The sequence below is a fragment of the Trachurus trachurus genome (assembly GCF_905171665.1).
Source record: "Trachurus trachurus genome assembly, chromosome: 19".
Classification (NCBI taxonomy): domain Eukaryota; kingdom Metazoa; phylum Chordata; class Actinopteri; order Carangiformes; family Carangidae; genus Trachurus; species Trachurus trachurus.
In genome coordinates, this window is record NC_139913.1 from 11,698,030 (window position 1) to 11,716,677 (window position 18,648).

Here is an 18,648-nt window from a genome sequence, read left to right on the forward strand (position 1 = left end):
ACGCCTAAAGAGTGAATTCCCTCACTAATCCAAAGAGCACAAAGAAATGCATTGGGACATACAGTACATACAGTATAACCTCTGTTAAAAATCTGCCAGCACATATTAAGATATGCAAACATTATAGACTACAAAGTACAACAGGGTAACATAATAATCTATAACATGTGCATAACGTAACATATGAACACAGGGCCGAGCTATTTACAGTTGATCCACAAAACCGTAGTTTCCTCTAAACCTTTTAATCTCATCATTACATCATTTTTGTTTGTTTTTTTTGTTTATACATATTAACATGTACAGTTATTATTCTTTAGTGGGGGAGAGTCAGACCGTTTTCTCCAACATCCTTGAAATCACACACACCACACAACCAGTTGTTGTTGTTGTTGTTTGAAAAGCACTCTACACTCTACTTCACCATAAATAAGACAATTACAAAAATATACCTCACTTCAAACAGAGAGCCATAGCAGGAAAAGCGCTTACAGCCATCGTGGAATGATAGAAAACAACGGAAAAACAAAATGACAACATCATGTCAACCTGTAGGAAGGAGATGGAGATAAAAAATGATGGGAGATTGGGTGGGGGGGAGTGAAGAACGAGCTGGAATTCCAATGAACGACAGCAGTTTAATGGGAATGTTTGAGTTTGAGGTGGTGACAGGCTGTGGATGGTGGCTGGGACCGGCTGGGAACGTTGGCGCTGACGTGGGTGGACTCAGGAGGAGCGGAGTCGGTGGGGGTGAGGTGTTGATTTCCTGGCATGGGTTCCCTTTGAAGGCAACGCCCCTCCCCATCCATTCATCCCTCCCTCCCTCCCTCCCTCCCTCCCTCCATCTTCTTTTATAGAGGCCAACGTAGTAGGAAGATGTGTTGAGATTAGTAAACATCAGCGATACAGCGGGGGATTAAAAACTCCAAGTCCATGTTGGATTAGTAGTAGTGTGTTTACATTCACAGGTATATCCCATCGTACTAAGGCTCAGGAGGGTACAATGTGTGGTAGTGTCAGTGTGTGTGTGTATGTGTTGCTGCTGCTGCTGCTGTTGTTTCCTCCTGAGTAGCAGAAGACTAGAAGCAAAACTATTTCTTCTTGGAGTTGACGCTCTTGCAGACCCAGTTCATGCCCTCCTGAAAAAAGGTGGATTTGAGAGAGAGAGAGAGAGAGAGAGACGGCAGCTTGGTGAGAGGAGGAGAAGAAAGACACAAGAAAACAAAAAGAGGAAATCATCGGGACTCACCTGAATCCCCTCCCCGGTGAGGGCGGAGCAGGACTGGATCTGCCACATCCGATCCCGAATGGTGTGCAGGTTGAGACCCTCCGCGATCTCGGAGGCCGGCGCGGCCGTCAGCAGGTCCTGCTTGTTTGCAAAGATCAGAACTGGAACGCCGCTCAGCTTCTCCTCATCCAACAACTCAGCCAGCTCCTGCAATATATATTCACACACATCTGCTGGTTACACATAAAAAACACACACACACACACACACAAATACTGAGGCGTCTCAGTGCTGCGTGTTAATAAAAACCAGACTTGAGATGTGAAACTTAGATTCTGGTGGTGGGTAAGACCCAACAATCAAGATCTGGGTCATGTGAGACTTCATGAAACTTCAATAAGCCTTGATTGGACTTGAAAGCAAAAACATTCAAATCTCCTGTTTTGATCTGCTAAAACCCAACGAACAAAAAAAAAAAAAAAAAAAAAAAAAGATAACAGTGAAAGTTTTGGCAAACTGGATCTCAGTTACATAAAAAAAATCACTATCAACTCAGTTTTTAAAAGAATAAAATTTATTCTTTTAAATATCAGATGCCATCCATCTCATTTAATGGTCTGCAATCAGAGACATCAAAGACTTACATTTGACTTGCAATTTGCTTCAGATTTTATTTGGATTTGCCCCAAAAAACCTTCACAACAGCTGAAACTACATTTTGATCAACAGAAAATTAAGCTGCAAGAACTCTGATTGATTATCTTTTGAACAAAAATGCCAAAATATCCCAGATTTCTGTGTCTAAAATATGAGTTTTCTGGTTTTTGTTCTATTCTAAGGTCAGACAAAAGGGCACCATCAATTTAAAATGTAACTATCTTTTTAATACCACATACAATTTAATTTAATGCAGTAGACAGACACTGCCATACACACATCACGCACACTGACACCACATCAGTACGTACCTGACCTGTTTCCTCAAACCTCTTTCTGTCAGCGCTGTCAATGACATAGATCTGAAACAGAACAGACGTTTTCTCAGTAACTTCACCATCAGCACATCCAAAGTTCAGAGCAAACTTGTAATTAAAAAAAAACAGCTTTGCTGTGTCTGACACATTAAATCCAACTCACCAGCACATCAGTGTTTTCAAAGTAGTTTCTCCAGTACGGTCTGATCTTCCTCTGGCCCCCAATGTCCCAGACATTCAGTTTAAAACCCTGAGACTGGACGCTCTTAATGTTGAAGCCCTGGGCAGAACACAAAAGTGGATTAGGCAGGAACTTCTCTTTCCAAAAAATTCATACATTTGCCAAGCAGTAAAGATCTCCATCCTTGTTGTATCATGTGTGCTCTGGATGAAAGACAGTACACAATACTGTCAGAACATTTTAGAAATCTAAATTCTTATTCATGCTATCCCATCAGGGACGTTTCTGGACAGTTTTAAATTTGCTCTGCAGCAGCGACGACCTCAAACAGAGTCATAAAGAACCATCTTCAGCAACGAGGAGCCATGCAACAGATGGTCTGGCCCCCACTGGGCCCTGATCTCAACACTGTGGTGTCTGGATGGGATTAAATGAAGAGACAGAACACACTGAGACAGCCCAAATCCACATAACTACCGTGGCAAGTTCTCCAAGATGCCTGGATCAACCATCCTGCCAAGTATCTTGAAAAACTGTGCACAAGTATATTAGACTGAACTGGTGCCGTTTGGTTTGGTCAGCCGTGTCAGACATGTATTATGTTTATCTTTTTTCTGTTTACTGCAATTTCTAAGAAGCTAGCAGACGAGTTAAAAGTATTCATGACATTACTTATGAAAGCATCCACACTTTACTGTTAAATCGTAAAGCCTTTGTTCAGTACCAAGGCTCCAGACTTTTGAGAAATTTGAGACAGTGCAAGTAAATTTTTCATCTACTTGCACATGTGCAACCAGTAAATGTGCCTCTTTTTTAAACACTGCTAAAACATGCAAGAGGCAGCTCAAAGTATCTGGTATCTGTCATTACAGGTGGCGAGTATCATGAATGCAAATGTGAATATTCAATAGTCCCCTAACTTTTCTGCTTGTGCTCCTAAAAATTTTAAGTTGGGGGGCGACTGTGTTCCTAGTTAAGAAAAAAAAAAAAAGTTAGTCTGGAGCCCTGCGTACTGAATATGTTAAACCTGTCCTCTCCTCCTCCTCACCTGTGTGGGGGTGATGTGGCTGATGTCCTCAGATGCCAACTGTTTGAGCAGCGTGGTCTTCCCTCCGTTGTCCAGACCCAGCAGCAGTATCCTCACCTCCTGGTCTGGTGTGCTCTTTAGCTTACGCAGGATTGACAGCAATCCCTAAAATAAAACAAGCAGGGAAAGAATACGAATAAGAATTAATATAAGAATAAGAAGAATTTTATTAATCCCCAAAGGGAATGAATAAAGAATGCCTCTCTTATCCCTTTGGCAGTTAAAAGGCTCTTATTGACTTTAACTTATTGTCATTGACTGTATGTATTTGTCCCTTGTGTTGTCTGTCTTTTATCTGCTGCAAATCAAGTTTTCCTTCGGGACATAATCATCATCATAATAAAAACTGAAATTGAAAACTGAACTGAAAATAAACTAAGTCTTTAAGCTCATCTAGCCTATTTAACAAACATATATTATTACAAGATCTTCTGTATCTTTCTTGTCCTGCATCGAAGAGAGAGCAGTCGAAACGTCCACCACCGTTGTTTCTTTCGTCCATCAAGGTGTTATGAAGTGGATGATTCGTGTTTTTCGGAGGAAACAAGCGTGCCATGTTATTATTATTAATTGTTTTGTTATGTTTTTTAGGCTGGAGGGGAAGGTAGGGGGGCAATGTTGCAGGATGACCACCACCACTGCAGACATCTTCCTCCCCATGCAGCAGCAGCAGCAGCAGCAGCAGCAGGCCCTGTAAGTGCATCTCTATGGCTGCTGGTGATCAGCAAACTCTCTCTTCCCGATGCCAACACATCGGAACAGCAAAAGCTCCCGTGAATACCCTCTTATTTTATCATTTTTTGCTTTTCTTTATGCTTCGCGGGATACTTATGTCGACACATGGCACGCAAATAGGAGCTAAACAGAGCTAACGTGCTAAGCTAATCTCCCCTGATAACTGAACGAAGCAACAAGGCAGCTTTTTTTTTTTTTTTTTTTGCAGTTGAATGCTTTTTTTTCTTGCTAAGTTGTCTACAAATTAGTCATTAAACTGAAGATGAGTGTAAGTGAACGACACGGAAAGCGATTTTTAAAATATATCTGGAGCTCGGTGTTTACAGTTTGGAGCTAATTATTGGGATAAATTAAACTCACCATCTTGTTGCCTTCTGTCCTGGAGACGCCGCCGAGGGTTACTAAGGGGGATGACGTCAGACGCACAGCTTACGTACACAACTCAAGCAAGCTCCATGCTACATTCATGGACTGTCTGGCCAGTCTGGAAAAATACACGAAAAGCACAACACAAAATACCAAGTAACGTTAAATCTGCATAAATCGCCAATAAATACGTTAATCGTTAGCTAAAGCCCTTACATAACACATAATTTGATTGTAGTGTATTTTCAGCTTCTTCCGTTTCCGTGTTGATATGTCTGTCTTTTCGCCAAATATCACCAACAGGTTCAAAATCATTATTTGGTGCAATCTTTTAAAAATAAACCACGAACACGCCCAGGTTATGAATTATAATAGTAACGTTATATACAAAATAAGAGGTGTTAGCCTAGTCCATTTTGGCGAGATTGCACAATTAAAATTTGTTGTGAACGTTTTTTCCCCATATGCCTTGTCATATTTACGATTTTTACGGACGGCACCTGAATGGGGCATCAACTACAAGAATGGAGGACAGGTTAAACTAGCTGCATGCTAAATGTTTCAAATAACTAGCTCCACGTTTTCTTTTCTGGGCGGTTTGCACCCGATAGACACATATTACTGTTCATAAATACAATACTACGCAACTTTAAAAAATAATTGTGTGTAATATCCACCTGCGACGGCGGAAAGAAAGTCGCTATATCGCCAAAAAAAGGTAATTAACCAGCTAGGTAGTTAAAAACAGACAGCAGCAATAAACTTTAAGCTTACTTGTGTAAAACTCGTGTTTCTTTTTATGTTTATATTTTATTCCGGGAGCAGTTTTCGTCAACAGGGATCTGCCCCAGCTCGTGATTGGAGGACTGCCTGCCACGTGCACATTTCTTTACTATGCCACATTGAGCACATTTGGTGGTTTTCTACCTGACACTGTGTTGAAGCAGCACCTCATTAAAAGGTAAGTGTCCACGTTTTGTCTGTAACGTTACAGTTTGCAGCCTGTGTTTCCATACTCTCTGTGTGTCCTCTTCTTCTCTTCCTTGTTTCTTTGCAGTTTTGCAGAAGCCGGCTGCTGCCAACTCGAGTATACTGTTGTTGTTGCATCACTCTGCCTGCTCCGGCTGACATGTCTTTTTTCCATCTCAACTTGCACATGTCTGTTTTATTAAATGCATATAGACATTTACACATTTTATGCACGCAGAAGGTCAAATCTGCTCTGAACTGACCAGTTGTCAGTTATCCAGATGTTATTCAGATGTTAGCTTAGCCCTGACTGGCCTGCAGATCCCGTTTGTCCACCTCAAGCAGCTTATGTTACCAAACTACTGTACCTCAGTGCAAATCTGGGACGCATGTGCTTCTCTTGGGTGTTTTTCTTTTCATGTTATCTTTGTACTTCACTTCACTTCACTTCACTTCATATCACAATAATATCACTTTTTTTTTTTTAAACTGCACTACAGTGGTAACAGCTGGTGTGACTGGTCACTGTACAAAACAGCTGTCACATTCAAAACACATGAAGTAAATAACTCCCTTTGTTGGAGATTGTGCATGCAGTTCAAGCTGGATCTATTATTTGATTCACAAATGAGTCGACTGACAGAAATTCACTTAATTACTTTGATAATTGGACCATTTTTCATGCAAAAATGCCAAATGTTTGGATGGTGTCAGTCAGCCCCTCAGTTCTCTGGTTCTGGTAACTTGCAGATTTTTCCTTATATTAATTACTACTTTATTAATTTAGCTGTTGGTTGGACAGCACGAGTACTTGTGCCAGAAAAGGACAGAAACCAACGTTTTTTTTCATGATCAGTTGGCCTTCAGTCTCTTATCTTTGGACATTTGGATAATTTCCAAGAGCTAAAGATGAAAATGTCTTGTTAATTGATAAACTGATCAACATTACAAAAATGTTATCTTCCAAATGACAACATCCAGGTGTTATTAAGACCATGATGGCATATCTCACCATTTTCTGAACTTTTAAAGATGAATAATCAGGATCCATAATGAGTTAAGAGTTGTTGTTGTTGAAATAGTTTAAATTAACTCCAGCTCAACAAACTGCAGCAGTGAAATGCTGCTTAAACATTAATGAATGCGTAATAATAATAATAATAATTTAATGAATATAAATATAATAATTGTGTCACTACACTGTAGCTGCTGATTAATGTTCCTTTGACTGATCATCTCCTTATTTCAGCACTTTCCAGATTAATGAACCAATTGTTGAGAGTAATTAAAGTTGCAGCTGTTTGAACTATGAAGCAGCTGAACTAATATATTTAAGGTGCTGTTTGTAAAAGCTGCATTTTGCTAAAAGCCCAATTTTAACAGCCAGACAGCAACTTTTTATTTAAAAAAGAACTTCTGCTAATCGCTGCATTAATAAGACAGCTTTTAATAATGTCACACGATGACCAACTTAACCAACTTAAGTCGAAGAAAAGAAGTGATAGAAATACTGCATTTTTCTGCCTTTAATATCATTGTAATCTGAATATCTTTGGGTTTACGGCCGTAGTTTGGACAGAACCATCGATTTTCACATTTCTTTTACACATTTTATTCACTAAATGATGAGTCAATTCATCAAAAAAACAATTTAATATATGATCTGATAATGAGAATGATCGGTATTTGCAGCCTCAGTGTATCAGGACCGTCTGTTCAACACGCAGCGTTGCCTCCACTCTCTGATGACCCAGTTTCTCCGCAGGGAGCTCCGGCCTACGCAGCCTTCAGCCTTCAGCCTTCGTCTTTGTTGATATATCGTTATTGATAGGTCGTGGTATTTTAGGCCACTTTGACTTTTGTTCCTCGTCCTGCCTGTGTTCCCCACAAGGTTTCTGCAGGCCTTTAGCCTACTTTCTAAACAAACAACCATCGAGAACGATCCAGTTCCAGCCGGGCTGAACCTTCAGAGAGCACTGATACACTCCTCTCCTCTCCGTGTGCCCTTTTCTTTTTTTATTGACAGAAGATTAAAACCACAGCAGAGCTCGTATCTGTTGCTGTGAGATTTGTTTTCACATAATGCCTTCAGTGGATAATTAGTAATGTAGTAATAAATATGTACAGTGGGATCTTTAAAGCTGAAGTCAGCAGGTTCTGGTTCCTCCTGGTTGGACGAGGGGAAACAAAACGCTGCGGCAGCAAAAAACCCAAAACGACGAACTGTGGAACCATTTACCAGGAGGCGGTCAATGATTTCTAGTGGAAGTGATGATTTTTTAGGGAAGAACAGGAGTTTATGTTTGTTCAGGGATCTGTTGGGTTTGAACCCAGAGCAGCAACTAAAAAAAAAAGCTATTAAACAACAGCATCTTGTTCACTCTCACAGGGTTCATAATATTCCTTAACAGCTGCTGCTAGTAATTCCCATTACTGTTTAATTAATAGTTAAGTCTATGAAAGCAAAGTCTAAAAATATTATGATCAGTCAGTTATTAAAATAGATTAATTGACTAATTGTTGTGGGTCTAGGAAAATAAAATTAGCACTGGTTATTTTTAGGGAAAAAATGCTTAACTTTTATTTTCTCAGCCCAAAGAAAGTTATTCTCATTTTCACATTTGCAATTGATAGACAGTTGAGTCTCTCACACACGGGTTGCAACTAACTACTTCTTTCAAAACTGATTAGTCACGCAGTTGTTTTTCTGTTTTTATAATTTTATAAATATCAAATTTGGTTAAGATGACATCACATGACTTGTTTTGTCTGCACTAGAGTCTAAAAATATTCCCTTTGCTGCAACGTTGCAAAGAAAAGACTAAATTGTTTGATTAAAACGTGATTAATTGGGTATGAAAATAGCTGTTTTTGATAGATTTTATGGGGCTCAACACACACACACACACATACATGCTAACCCCTCACACACACACTCAGATCTCTGGTTCCTCCTGAGGTCAGAGGTGAAGGGGTCCGTCGCTCTGTGACCCACTGAACTACCAACCTGTTAATGTTACACCAGGGTTGTGTTGACACGAGGGTCTCAGACTGTGACCTTCATGTTATTCACTTAACTTAACTCTGAGGTCAATTCAGGCTTTTTAACAGCTGGTTTAATCTCATGTATGTTTCTGTTTTTATCATTTCTTTATTTTATACATTTCTTGTTACATTTTACATCTCCTTTTTCTCTGTCTCCAGGTTCCGACTGCAGCTGCAGAGTGACCAGAGTCCAACCACAGACTTTTAACTTTTTAATGCATTAAGTTTGGACTCTCTCTCTCTTCCTTTCTTTTTTTTTTTTTTATTAATTAAACAAAATGGCTTTGAGTTCTTTTGACATCGATGCCCCACGATGGGATCAGTCTACGTTTATGGGCCGACTGAAGCACTTCTTCAACATCACCGACTGGCGAACGGTGGCCCTGCCTGACTCACGCCTAGACGAGGCCAAAGCTTTGGTCGAAAGCTGCAGGTAAAAACAAAACAAAAAAAAACACAGGTAACCCTTTAATTTACAGGCCGCTAATTACATGATAATGTCAAGGAATAGCCAAGAAATAACGGTCAATTTCATAATAATGTCATGTTTTTCATAAAGGCAAAAGAGACACATGCTTTTCATGCTTTGAATTTTTTGGGGAAATGTTTTTCTCCACCCACTCCTTGCAATCAATCGTTATTTCTTGGCTATATTTCTCCACATTACTATAGAGAGCTTAAGCGGAAGCAGGAAGTAACGCTCACCATGGGAACTCAATTCGGAAAAAATCTCCATGTAAGTGAACGGTAGTCAAAATTTTATTTCGTGATCGGATTGAGTTGTGTCATGAGAAAAATATCTGACCTCTACCTGTTTAAAACATCACGTTTCATGTCAAGAAATCAGCAGTTTTGTTGTAAAATTATTATAAAATAAAATTCAGGAAAATAAAAAATACATTCTTCCGCTAACGTTTTACGACAAACTGCTGATTTCTTGGCATGAAACACGATGTTTTAAATAAGTAAAGGTCATATATTTTTCTCATGACACAATTCAATCGGATCACAAAATAAAATTTTGACTTCCATTCAGTTATCTGGAGATTTTTTCTGAATTGAAGTCCTATGGCGAGCCTCTCTTCAGCTTCCGCTCTCTATGAAATTGACCGTTATTTTTAAGGCTATTTCTTGACATTACTACGCAATTAATTGTTATTTAGTTAAAATGTTACCAAAACCCTGTAAAAAGAAAACATAAAAACTGTCTTATACAATGTGATATCTGGGCTATCTCTCATGCATCTACTTTTAAAACTCCTGCTCTTTAAAGATTAGAATAAAATAGATAAATCATTTCAAACATACATGATTTACTAATGTCACAAAATGGCTGCACATTTGTGTACATCAAACCTTTAAGCACCTCTCAATGGTGTGTTTGTGCTGCTGTATATGGCTCCTGAGGGCTCATGGGTATTGTAGTCCTTCGAACCAGCTGCTGCATCAAAATGGCAGACAAACACAAAACTTGAAACAAGTAAAAGTGATGGCACATTTAAAACCTACAGAGTCGTTACGTTATCTGGGACAGAGAGGGTCGCAGGTGACTGTGTGGGACAGAACGGGGGGAGAAACACTCGGGGGTTGGGGGGGGGGGGTTTCACAGTCTCTCCTCTGTTGCAGCTATGATCTGATTACATGCTGCACACATCGCCTGCAGCTCTTCGTCTTAACAGCTCAGTTGGTTCATCATCACTCCCCCTGCAACGTTTAAAATTCATCTGCTGCAAAAAGATATACGTAAAATAAAAAGACAAACATTTTTGTTGGTGTCAACTTTAGGATTAAAGTCTTTTGATTTGCATTAATTAATTAACCTAAAACAGCTCGTACGTTGTTGTACAAAGTGTGAACAGGACACAGAATCATAAGGTGGTTTGTTTATTCACTTTTTTCTGACCTGATGTAGACAGAACAATCTATTAATATATGAAAATATGAATCCCATGATACTTTTATTATGAAAATCATCAGTGGTTTTGGCTCCAGAGTCGAGACAGAAGCGTGCGGAGAATGTAAAATTTGTGTTTGAGTGGATTTTCCCTGGGGTCACCTGCAAGATTCAACACGAAAAAAACTGAAAGAACAGGATATGCCAGAACATTTCTGGGGGAAGCTGATGAGTGTGTTCACTCGTGTGTGTCTGTCTGTGTGTGTGTGTGTGTGTGTGTGTGTTTTCTGGTGCTCTCCAGGGCAGGATCCATCCCTCCCGGTACCTCAGAGGAGCAGCTCCACTACGCCAAGAAGCTGTACGACTCGGCCTTCCACCCCGACACCGGAGACCGCATGAACCTCATCGGCCGCATGTCCTTCCAGGTCCCAGGGGGAATGGCCATCACCGGCTTCATGCTGCAGTTCTACAGGTGGACGAGCTGCGTTTTCACCACACGCTGCACAGAGGAGGAAGCTCTGGGGCTTTTAAAGGAATAGTTGACCCCCAAAAAATGAAATTCTGTCATTATTGACTCACCCTCATGCTGATGAATACTCTGGAGTAGTTTTTTATTCCTCAAAGTGCATCTGTCCAACAAAATCCTTATATGAGAGTCAATAGCGCCTGACACAAAAACGTCCATAAAACTACACAAAAACCATTTAATATTCCTCCATACTGCTCGTCCACTGCAATCCAAGTGTCCTGAATGGATATAGTCCAGAGTTTACTCGAAACAACGTCATTTAGGACATTTTTACAGCCTAAACAGTCCTGTATTGAATTTCCCTGGGGCGCATGAATCAATACAGGACTGTAATAATGACTGAATTTCATTTTTTGGTGAACTATTCCTTTAAAACTATATGTGTCTGTTTTTTTAGGACAGTTCCTGCTGTGGTGTTCTGGCAGTGGGTGAATCAGTCCTTCAACGCTCTGGTCAACTACACAAACCGTAACGCTGCCTCCCCGATCACTCCCAAGTAAGACCCACGATGAACACGCAGTGGAAATGTCTCGTCTCATCCAGATATAAATCCACATCTTTGCTCCAATTGTTACAACACTAAGTACAGCCCAGGAAACACACACACACTCGACAACTCAAGTACAAGAGAAAAATAAAAAATAGATGAGACCTCATGCTCTTGTGCAGAGGAGCCACAACTTCATACATCTCCATTTTGCCAGGAACAATCACAAAAAAGTTGGTTTTTAAGGTGGAAAGACGAACAACACTACATAGTTTCTCCACTTTAAAATAATGTTTCAAAACTAATTCAAGTGGTAAACAACACTTTTGGTAGGGTGAATCGTGCCGCCGCTGCAGCCTGAACACACAGCTCGATGTTGAACAACCGGGGACGTGATGAATAAAAGACAAGAAATTATTGCGAAAAAATGATTTTGGATGGGGAAATAAAACAGTTATAATCATATTGATGCTTTTTTTCCCATCCAAAATCATTTTTTTCCTCCTAAATCCATGTTTTCCTCGCGTTTTTGTCTTTGTTGATATGGAAACAGCTCGACAGTCAACTAGTAAGGTCTACCCAGGAAGCTAGAGTAAACAGAGGTACGTGATAAAAACACACATCTAGCACTCATACGCTCTTTCATATTAACAGAGTTATGCACACTCAGTGTTGTGTGGTAAGGAACTGGTGGATGTTACAAAGCATGCAGTGATATTCTGAGCATTATATAGAGGCCAAAGTCACGGTTTTAAAGTTCTGCCCCATTACTTTGCTGTTTAACTGCAGTGTAGCGCAGCTAGCAGGAGAAGAGCTAGGTCCCGGCTGCACAGATTCCTCTGGGATTTGTTCCTGTGGTCGCACTCGGGGACCCAGAGCTGTAGAGCGTTACTTAGAAAATGACCGGACTTCTCCTTCAACTGGACAGTGTATTTCATCTTTCAAGGAGCAGCACCAACATCATAGCGGGAAGAGTTGGTTATAAAGTTTCCATTTATCAGCTTAAACTGATCAAGGATAAAAAAATATATATACTGAACAACAACAATATACTATGCTGTGCTCTGTTATTCACCTCCTTCCTGTGATATTCAGCCAACTGCAGGTGCATTACCACCACCCTCTGGTCTGGAGTAGGACTGACTCTGATCTGCACACACACACACAAACACACTGTAGGATTATATGTGGCTAAATATAAACAAATGTGCATTAAATCACATCAGGATGAGACGAGTGTGATCTCTGAGGTCAAAACACACATGAACCGACAACAGCTGCTGCTGTTTTGTGTTGTTGTTGTGTCTCTCAGGCAGATCGGCGTCGCCTACATCACAGCGACCAGCACAGCTCTGGCCACGGCCGTCGGACTGAACCTTTACACAAAGGTACGGACACCTGCTTCCTGTTTCCTGCACCTGCTCAAGTTTTACTGAGTGCTTCGAGTTTTTAATGAGTCATCCTAAAATTAGAAACATTTAAACAAGCTTCCATCATCTTTATGTCGTCCTTAGCGGATACAGCTAACATTTAGAGAATATTAAATGACATAATAATGAGCTGAATCATAAACTCCTATTATTTACACCTGTGCTTCTCCTCGTGTTTGCATCACCTGCCTTATGTTTCCGTCTCCACCTTCTCCTGCAGAAAGCTCCGCCTCTTGTCGCTCGCTGGGTCCCGTTTGCAGCCGTGGCAGCAGCCAACTGTGTTAACATTCCTATGATGAGGCAACAGTGAGTTTCTCCTCTTTAAACACTTGGGGGGGGGGGGGGACATTTTCATATATATGTCTCAGATCAGATTTGTGTACATTTTGTATTCGTGTTGGTTTTATGTCATTTCAAAAGACTGAACGCAAATGCAAATGTCAAATGGTGTAACCACAAAAGATCCGCCTACAGTGGATTAAAGTATACTTTTATTTCTTCTGAAAACATTAAATTGAAATGGATTTTTTTTATATTTTAATTTTAATGCGTTTTTTTTAGCAACACTGAGAATCCTAAAAACATCGCTTTTTTTTCTAAATAATGTGATATAAAGTTATGTAAAATTTGTCAGGAAACATAGTGTTGCATTGCAGAAGTGATCCATATTCAGATTTATTTTCCTGTATATAGTAAAATACCAGTTACACCACTTGACATTGGGTTGCATGTGTGCAGGCAGAGATCTGTATGTTGGATGGTGCAGAGTTCACTGGCAAAACCTCGTCACATTTCCTGTGTGAGATCATGAAGCGCTGTGTTCATGCTGCGTTAATGCTGCGTTAATGGTCTTAAAATAGTGGTGAGACGTGTTTCACACTGAGTGGATCTTTTATTAGAGCTGTAATTAGGAGTGTGGAGGGAGGCCGGATCTGAATATAACATCTCCAAAAATAAAAAATATCGTCAGGTATAAATATAGGATTTCATTTTTTCTTTTTTATCCATGCAAGTGGCTTGACTATACCAATTGATTGATAATGTACAGATACATAAACAAACATATAGTCTTGTACGTACTGAGCTGTGCAGATGTGACCTCACGTCCTATTTTAAAAGAGCACTGCACCAATTTTACACATCAAAATCAATGTATTAGTCACAGGGGAGACGGAGACAGACTGTTATGTCTGCTGTGTCATTACTCACCTTAATTTATTTTGGGTTTAGCAATTATAGATCGAAGCAATGCAGTTTTGGAAAAAAACAAAAAACAGGCCAAATCTGTAAGGGAGGATCTAAGAAGAGACAAAACAATGTTTTTCTTTTAATCTACCACCATTTAATTGTATCCAGTCCTCCAAATGTTTGCAAAAATAATAACACTGAAGCTCCTGTGTGACACAAACATTTTTACCTCCAGTTTCTCTTTTAATTTTGCACTTTAATACATGTTTTTCTCTGTTTCTCAGGGAGATTCTTAACGGCATTGCTGTCACCGATGAAAACGGGAACAAGCTGGGTCACTCTACGGTCAGCACTCTTTCTGTATTCGAAAATAAATGTACAACAGTTTACAATCTTAAAAAGAAAATTATGTTTTTGTCTTTGAATCGTCTCTTTTTTTGTGTGTGTGTCCTCTACAGAAAGCAGCAGTGAAAGGCATCACGCAGGTGGTCGTCTCTCGGATCACCATGGCTGCACCAGGAATGAGTACGCAGCAGCAGCAGCAGCAGCAGCAGACACGTTTAATTTCATGAATATTTAATCGAGTTGTTGAAGTTTATCCTCGTCCTCTGTTAACTTCCTCTCTCTCTCTTGTCAGTCGTGCTCCCCATCATCATGCAGAGGCTGGAGAAGTACAAGTTCATGCAGGTCAGACCTTTTGTCTTCTCCTGCTCAGATTCATCAACATGAATATGTGCATCTCCGATCAACTCTTTTTTTCTTTCTGTCTTTTCACAGAGAATCACTTTCCTCCACGGGCCGATTCAAGTGATGATGGTCGGCGTCTTGTAAGTAGACGGAGGGTTACAGGGTTTGCAGGAATTTTTATCGTCCTCGTAAAGTTAAAAGAAAAAAAAAATCGACTAACTTTGTTCTTTTTGTTTCTTTTCTGTTTGAAGTTTGGTCTTCATGGTGCCGGCGGCCTGCTCCCTGTTTCCTCAGAGATGGTAATGAACCTGTGTTTGTACTTTAACCTGCTGACAACACATGAAGCTTATAAACTTAATGGTGCATTCGCTGCCCTCGCATTGGTTTTAATCACAACGGCCTCTTCATCATTAATACGTTTAAATGGCACCAATTATCTGTGATTTTTATTCTACTATTTATTCTATTTACAGTGAACTTATTCTTATATTTCACTTTGCTTATAGCCGATATGTGTCTCGTTGTCTTTTTATATTACCTAGTTTCTTTTATAACTCCTCGTTATGCCTTTATGTCGTTATATAAACGACTCTGAATGGCCTTGTTGTTGAAAAGTGCTTCACAAGCAGCTTTGTGTTTTCTTGAGACGAGGAAACGGAACAAAAGTTTTAACAAAACAAGATTCAGCTCGTTTATGTTTATTGGCCAATTTTCTAGATGAGAGTTCACACATCCACATGATCTCAGGTACAGGAGCAAATAATAATAAGAATATCCCAAACACTGCATGACAATGTATTAATCACTGAGAGAGACCAAGAGGTTTGAATAATCAATAAGCTGTGATGCCGAGCAATGAGTAGTGTGTGGGATGTTTCTTCTCCTTCTTTGTAAGATTGATGTTTATTAGAAAATGAGTAGTTTATTAATCTCAGTGCAGACACAGTCTGAGATGTTTGGGGGAAAAGGCATGATTAGATTATTGTCTGGTTCATTGACAGTCAATTTGTAAATTAGGTTGAATTACATTGGGGTTCAAAAGTTTGAATATTCAGTAAATAGTCTGTTGTCAGTCTGTGAGTAACTTAATTTACACTTTTCAAGAGCCACAAAGTTCAACACAGGCCGAAAGTATAAAACACAGATGGAGACTGTGAAGACAGTGAAAAGGATAAAACACACAGTGGCGATATAAAACACAGACAAGGAGGACATCATGTAAAAGCATGTTTAAAGAGACAGGTCACACAGATTGTAGATGCAGTGTAGAGCTCTTTAAGTGATCAGAGGAATTTATTTTTAAATTTAATGCTAAACTTGAACAGGAGCGACGTTAAAGGTGTTAAAACTGTCACATGAACCCTTTTTGAGTGTCATTTTGGACCAGTTGTACTTAATTCAGGGAGGTTTTGAGTTGAAGTAGTCACAAGATTTATGCTGGACCAGCGGCAGAGCCTGGTCGATAGTGACAGTTTGGAGATTTTAAGATTTGTTGCAAAAACGACAGACGATCCACAACGTCGGAGTCACAGCTTGAAGGGACAGAAATCAGAATTTCCGTTCCTCATATCGTAGAAACATATTTCTTTATTTATATATTTTATTACGGATCACCGTTAGTTGATGCCGTAGCATTCAGCTAATCATACTGGGGTCCTCACGAAACATACAAAAGCAAACATACATATTAGCATTCAATATAAATAAAACAAAAACCTAACAGCCAGAATTTAATCCACCAACCATAATATAACAAAACAAACCAAAAATAACACACAAAACAATTAAAGAGAAATGAACAATTAACTTAACACAAAGCTACTTAAACAGTTCCCTTACAATGCCGTAATCAATTTACATTTTCAAATAACGTTTAAGACCGATTTTGTTGTGCTTACTACAGTGGAGATATGGATGTTGGTTATTCCATAATGATACGACTCTATGAATAAAAGATCTCTGTAGAGACTTGGCCCTCTTATATATGCAACAACTTGTTTCATATAGTCCCTTATGTTCACATAGTTGTGTCAAAAAAAAAAGAGCAGATGTGGTTCAGTAATATGTTTTGTGAGCATGAAAATGTTTTTAAAAGCGGCTGAAGAGAACGTTCTGTTGATCCTAATTGAACTAATGGATTTAGTCTGAGAAACTCATGTCCTCTCCAACTCATTAGTAATGATTAGGACATGTCTGTTTAGTCTGAGGCTTTCTGCACAAGCAAACAAACCAGCGTTAGTTTGTTTAATCTAACTTATTCCATCTCTCTCTCTCTCTCTAACAGCTCTATGGCCGTGTCCAGTCTGGAGCCGGAGCTGAGAGACTCCATCGTGTCCCGATATGGAGACGCTGTACAACAAGTTTACTTCAACAAAGGCCTGTGAGGCTGAACGACGGAGGGATGATATATAACTGTTACCTATTGGACACATGAGAGCGGATACATGTGTGTGTTTGTGTCCATTTGACTTGATTTTCTAATGGTTATCAGTCACGATGAAATACTTATAGCCTCAATATCTACAAAATGGTGCTTATAGGTGGAAAGATTTCTGATCAGTTGTGTAATTTCTTCTATTTTTTATCCAATTTTCTTTTTCTTTTGGGTCAAATGTTTCCTTTGCGTTAAAACGTGACATATGAAGGGGGGAGTGTACTCCTGTTGAGAAACCAAAATGATTCTCCTCTCAGGAACATCATGTTTCATTTTCACGGCGTAGATCTCTGTGTTAGTTTGTCTTCTTTCACGGTGTGACTCGTCCGTATAGTTGTTTTCTCGTGTGTCTCGATGTTGGAAAATGCTTCTGCCTGCCAAGCCTCCTTACAATCTGTGCCTTCGAGAAAAAAAAAAAAAAAGTGGCAGGAGCAACAACGCTGCTGGGTTTTCTGTTTGTGTGCTTTTTTTTGTTTTTTTTTGTGTCATTGTTATCATTGGCTTTACTGTGAAACCACACACACACACACAAATAATACTTCTATGCACAGAGAAGTCAGAAATGGTCATGCAGTGTGGCTGTGGCGTGAGAGAAACTGTCAGATGTGGTGGTTGTGTGGTTAAAGGTGGAGGATACTGCCCTCTTCTGCCAGAACAAAGGTAGATCTTTGACGTGTTTGTATGCTTTATCTGAGAGGGGTTAGCCAATAGCCATTTGGGTTGTGTCATCCTGTAAACTCTGACTCAGCTGGAATAAAACCACACAAATATTTGGAATAAAGAAGTCTAAATTCTGTTTGTGACAAAATGATCTATATTAAGTCTTCGGCAGCATTTAACAAGGCTGTCAAGAAGAAGCTGTCCGGTTTTAATTTTAGGTTGTTTTTAATTAAGCTTTGTGGAGAAGCTGAGTCATAATTGCAGCAGCTTCGTGTGACTGTGATTTATGAGAGTCGCATGAACGTCGGGGGGCCGTACCACTGGATGATGATGATGCTGCAGGTTTAACAGCACTACCATAAACTAAAATTAGTCGAGCCTGTAATCTGTGAACCATTACAAATTAATTCTCCATTATTACGAACCAGGCAAATAAACACTGCGTAGCTGTTGACTTCAGATCCAGAGAGAAGATACAGCACAGCACATCCAGATGTGTGCATTGAACTGGGTTAAGGACACGTCACCAGATGTGGAATGAAACGTTGACAAATCAAACTTCATATTCACATTTTGAGAAGACAATGACAAGTAAATATATACCATTACATATAAAAGTTGTGATGTAACTTTGGAGAAGAAGAACAGGAGCATCAGTAAAGATCAATGCAATAGTAGAAACTGTACATTTGAGCCAGTGCTAAATAGTTTCAAAAGCAGTTTGAAGATGTGGATCTTGTTTGGACCTTGCGTA

The 18,648-nt window shown here is 39.6% G+C and overlaps 2 protein-coding genes across 2 annotated transcripts; one reads left to right on the forward strand and one right to left on the reverse strand.

Moving 5' to 3' along the window:
- Nucleotides 1–820: 820 nt before the first annotated feature.
- arl3b (ADP ribosylation factor like GTPase 3b) lies at nt 821–4,606 on the reverse strand. The gene is made up of 6 exons (XM_083993677.1): nt 4,566–4,606; nt 3,432–3,575; nt 2,366–2,482; nt 2,197–2,247; nt 1,250–1,435; nt 821–1,139 (listed from the first exon to the last, which is right to left on the reverse strand). The coding sequence occupies exons 1-6, from the start codon at nt 4,566–4,568 to the stop codon at nt 1,092–1,094; spliced, it is 549 nt and encodes a 182-aa protein (XP_083849803.1). The 5' UTR covers nt 4,569–4,606; the 3' UTR covers nt 821–1,091.
- Nucleotides 4,607–8,763: 4,157 nt separating this feature from the next.
- sfxn2 (sideroflexin 2) lies at nt 8,764–18,030 on the forward strand. The gene is made up of 11 exons (XM_083993678.1): nt 8,764–9,018; nt 10,781–10,951; nt 11,406–11,504; nt 12,808–12,883; nt 13,146–13,231; nt 14,398–14,458; nt 14,572–14,638; nt 14,751–14,800; nt 14,891–14,940; nt 15,052–15,099; nt 17,085–18,030. Exons 1-11 carry the CDS (start codon nt 8,864–8,866, stop codon nt 17,182–17,184), a joined length of 963 nt encoding a protein of 320 aa, XP_083849804.1. The 5' UTR covers nt 8,764–8,863; the 3' UTR covers nt 17,185–18,030.
- Nucleotides 18,031–18,648: the final 618 nt, after the last annotated feature.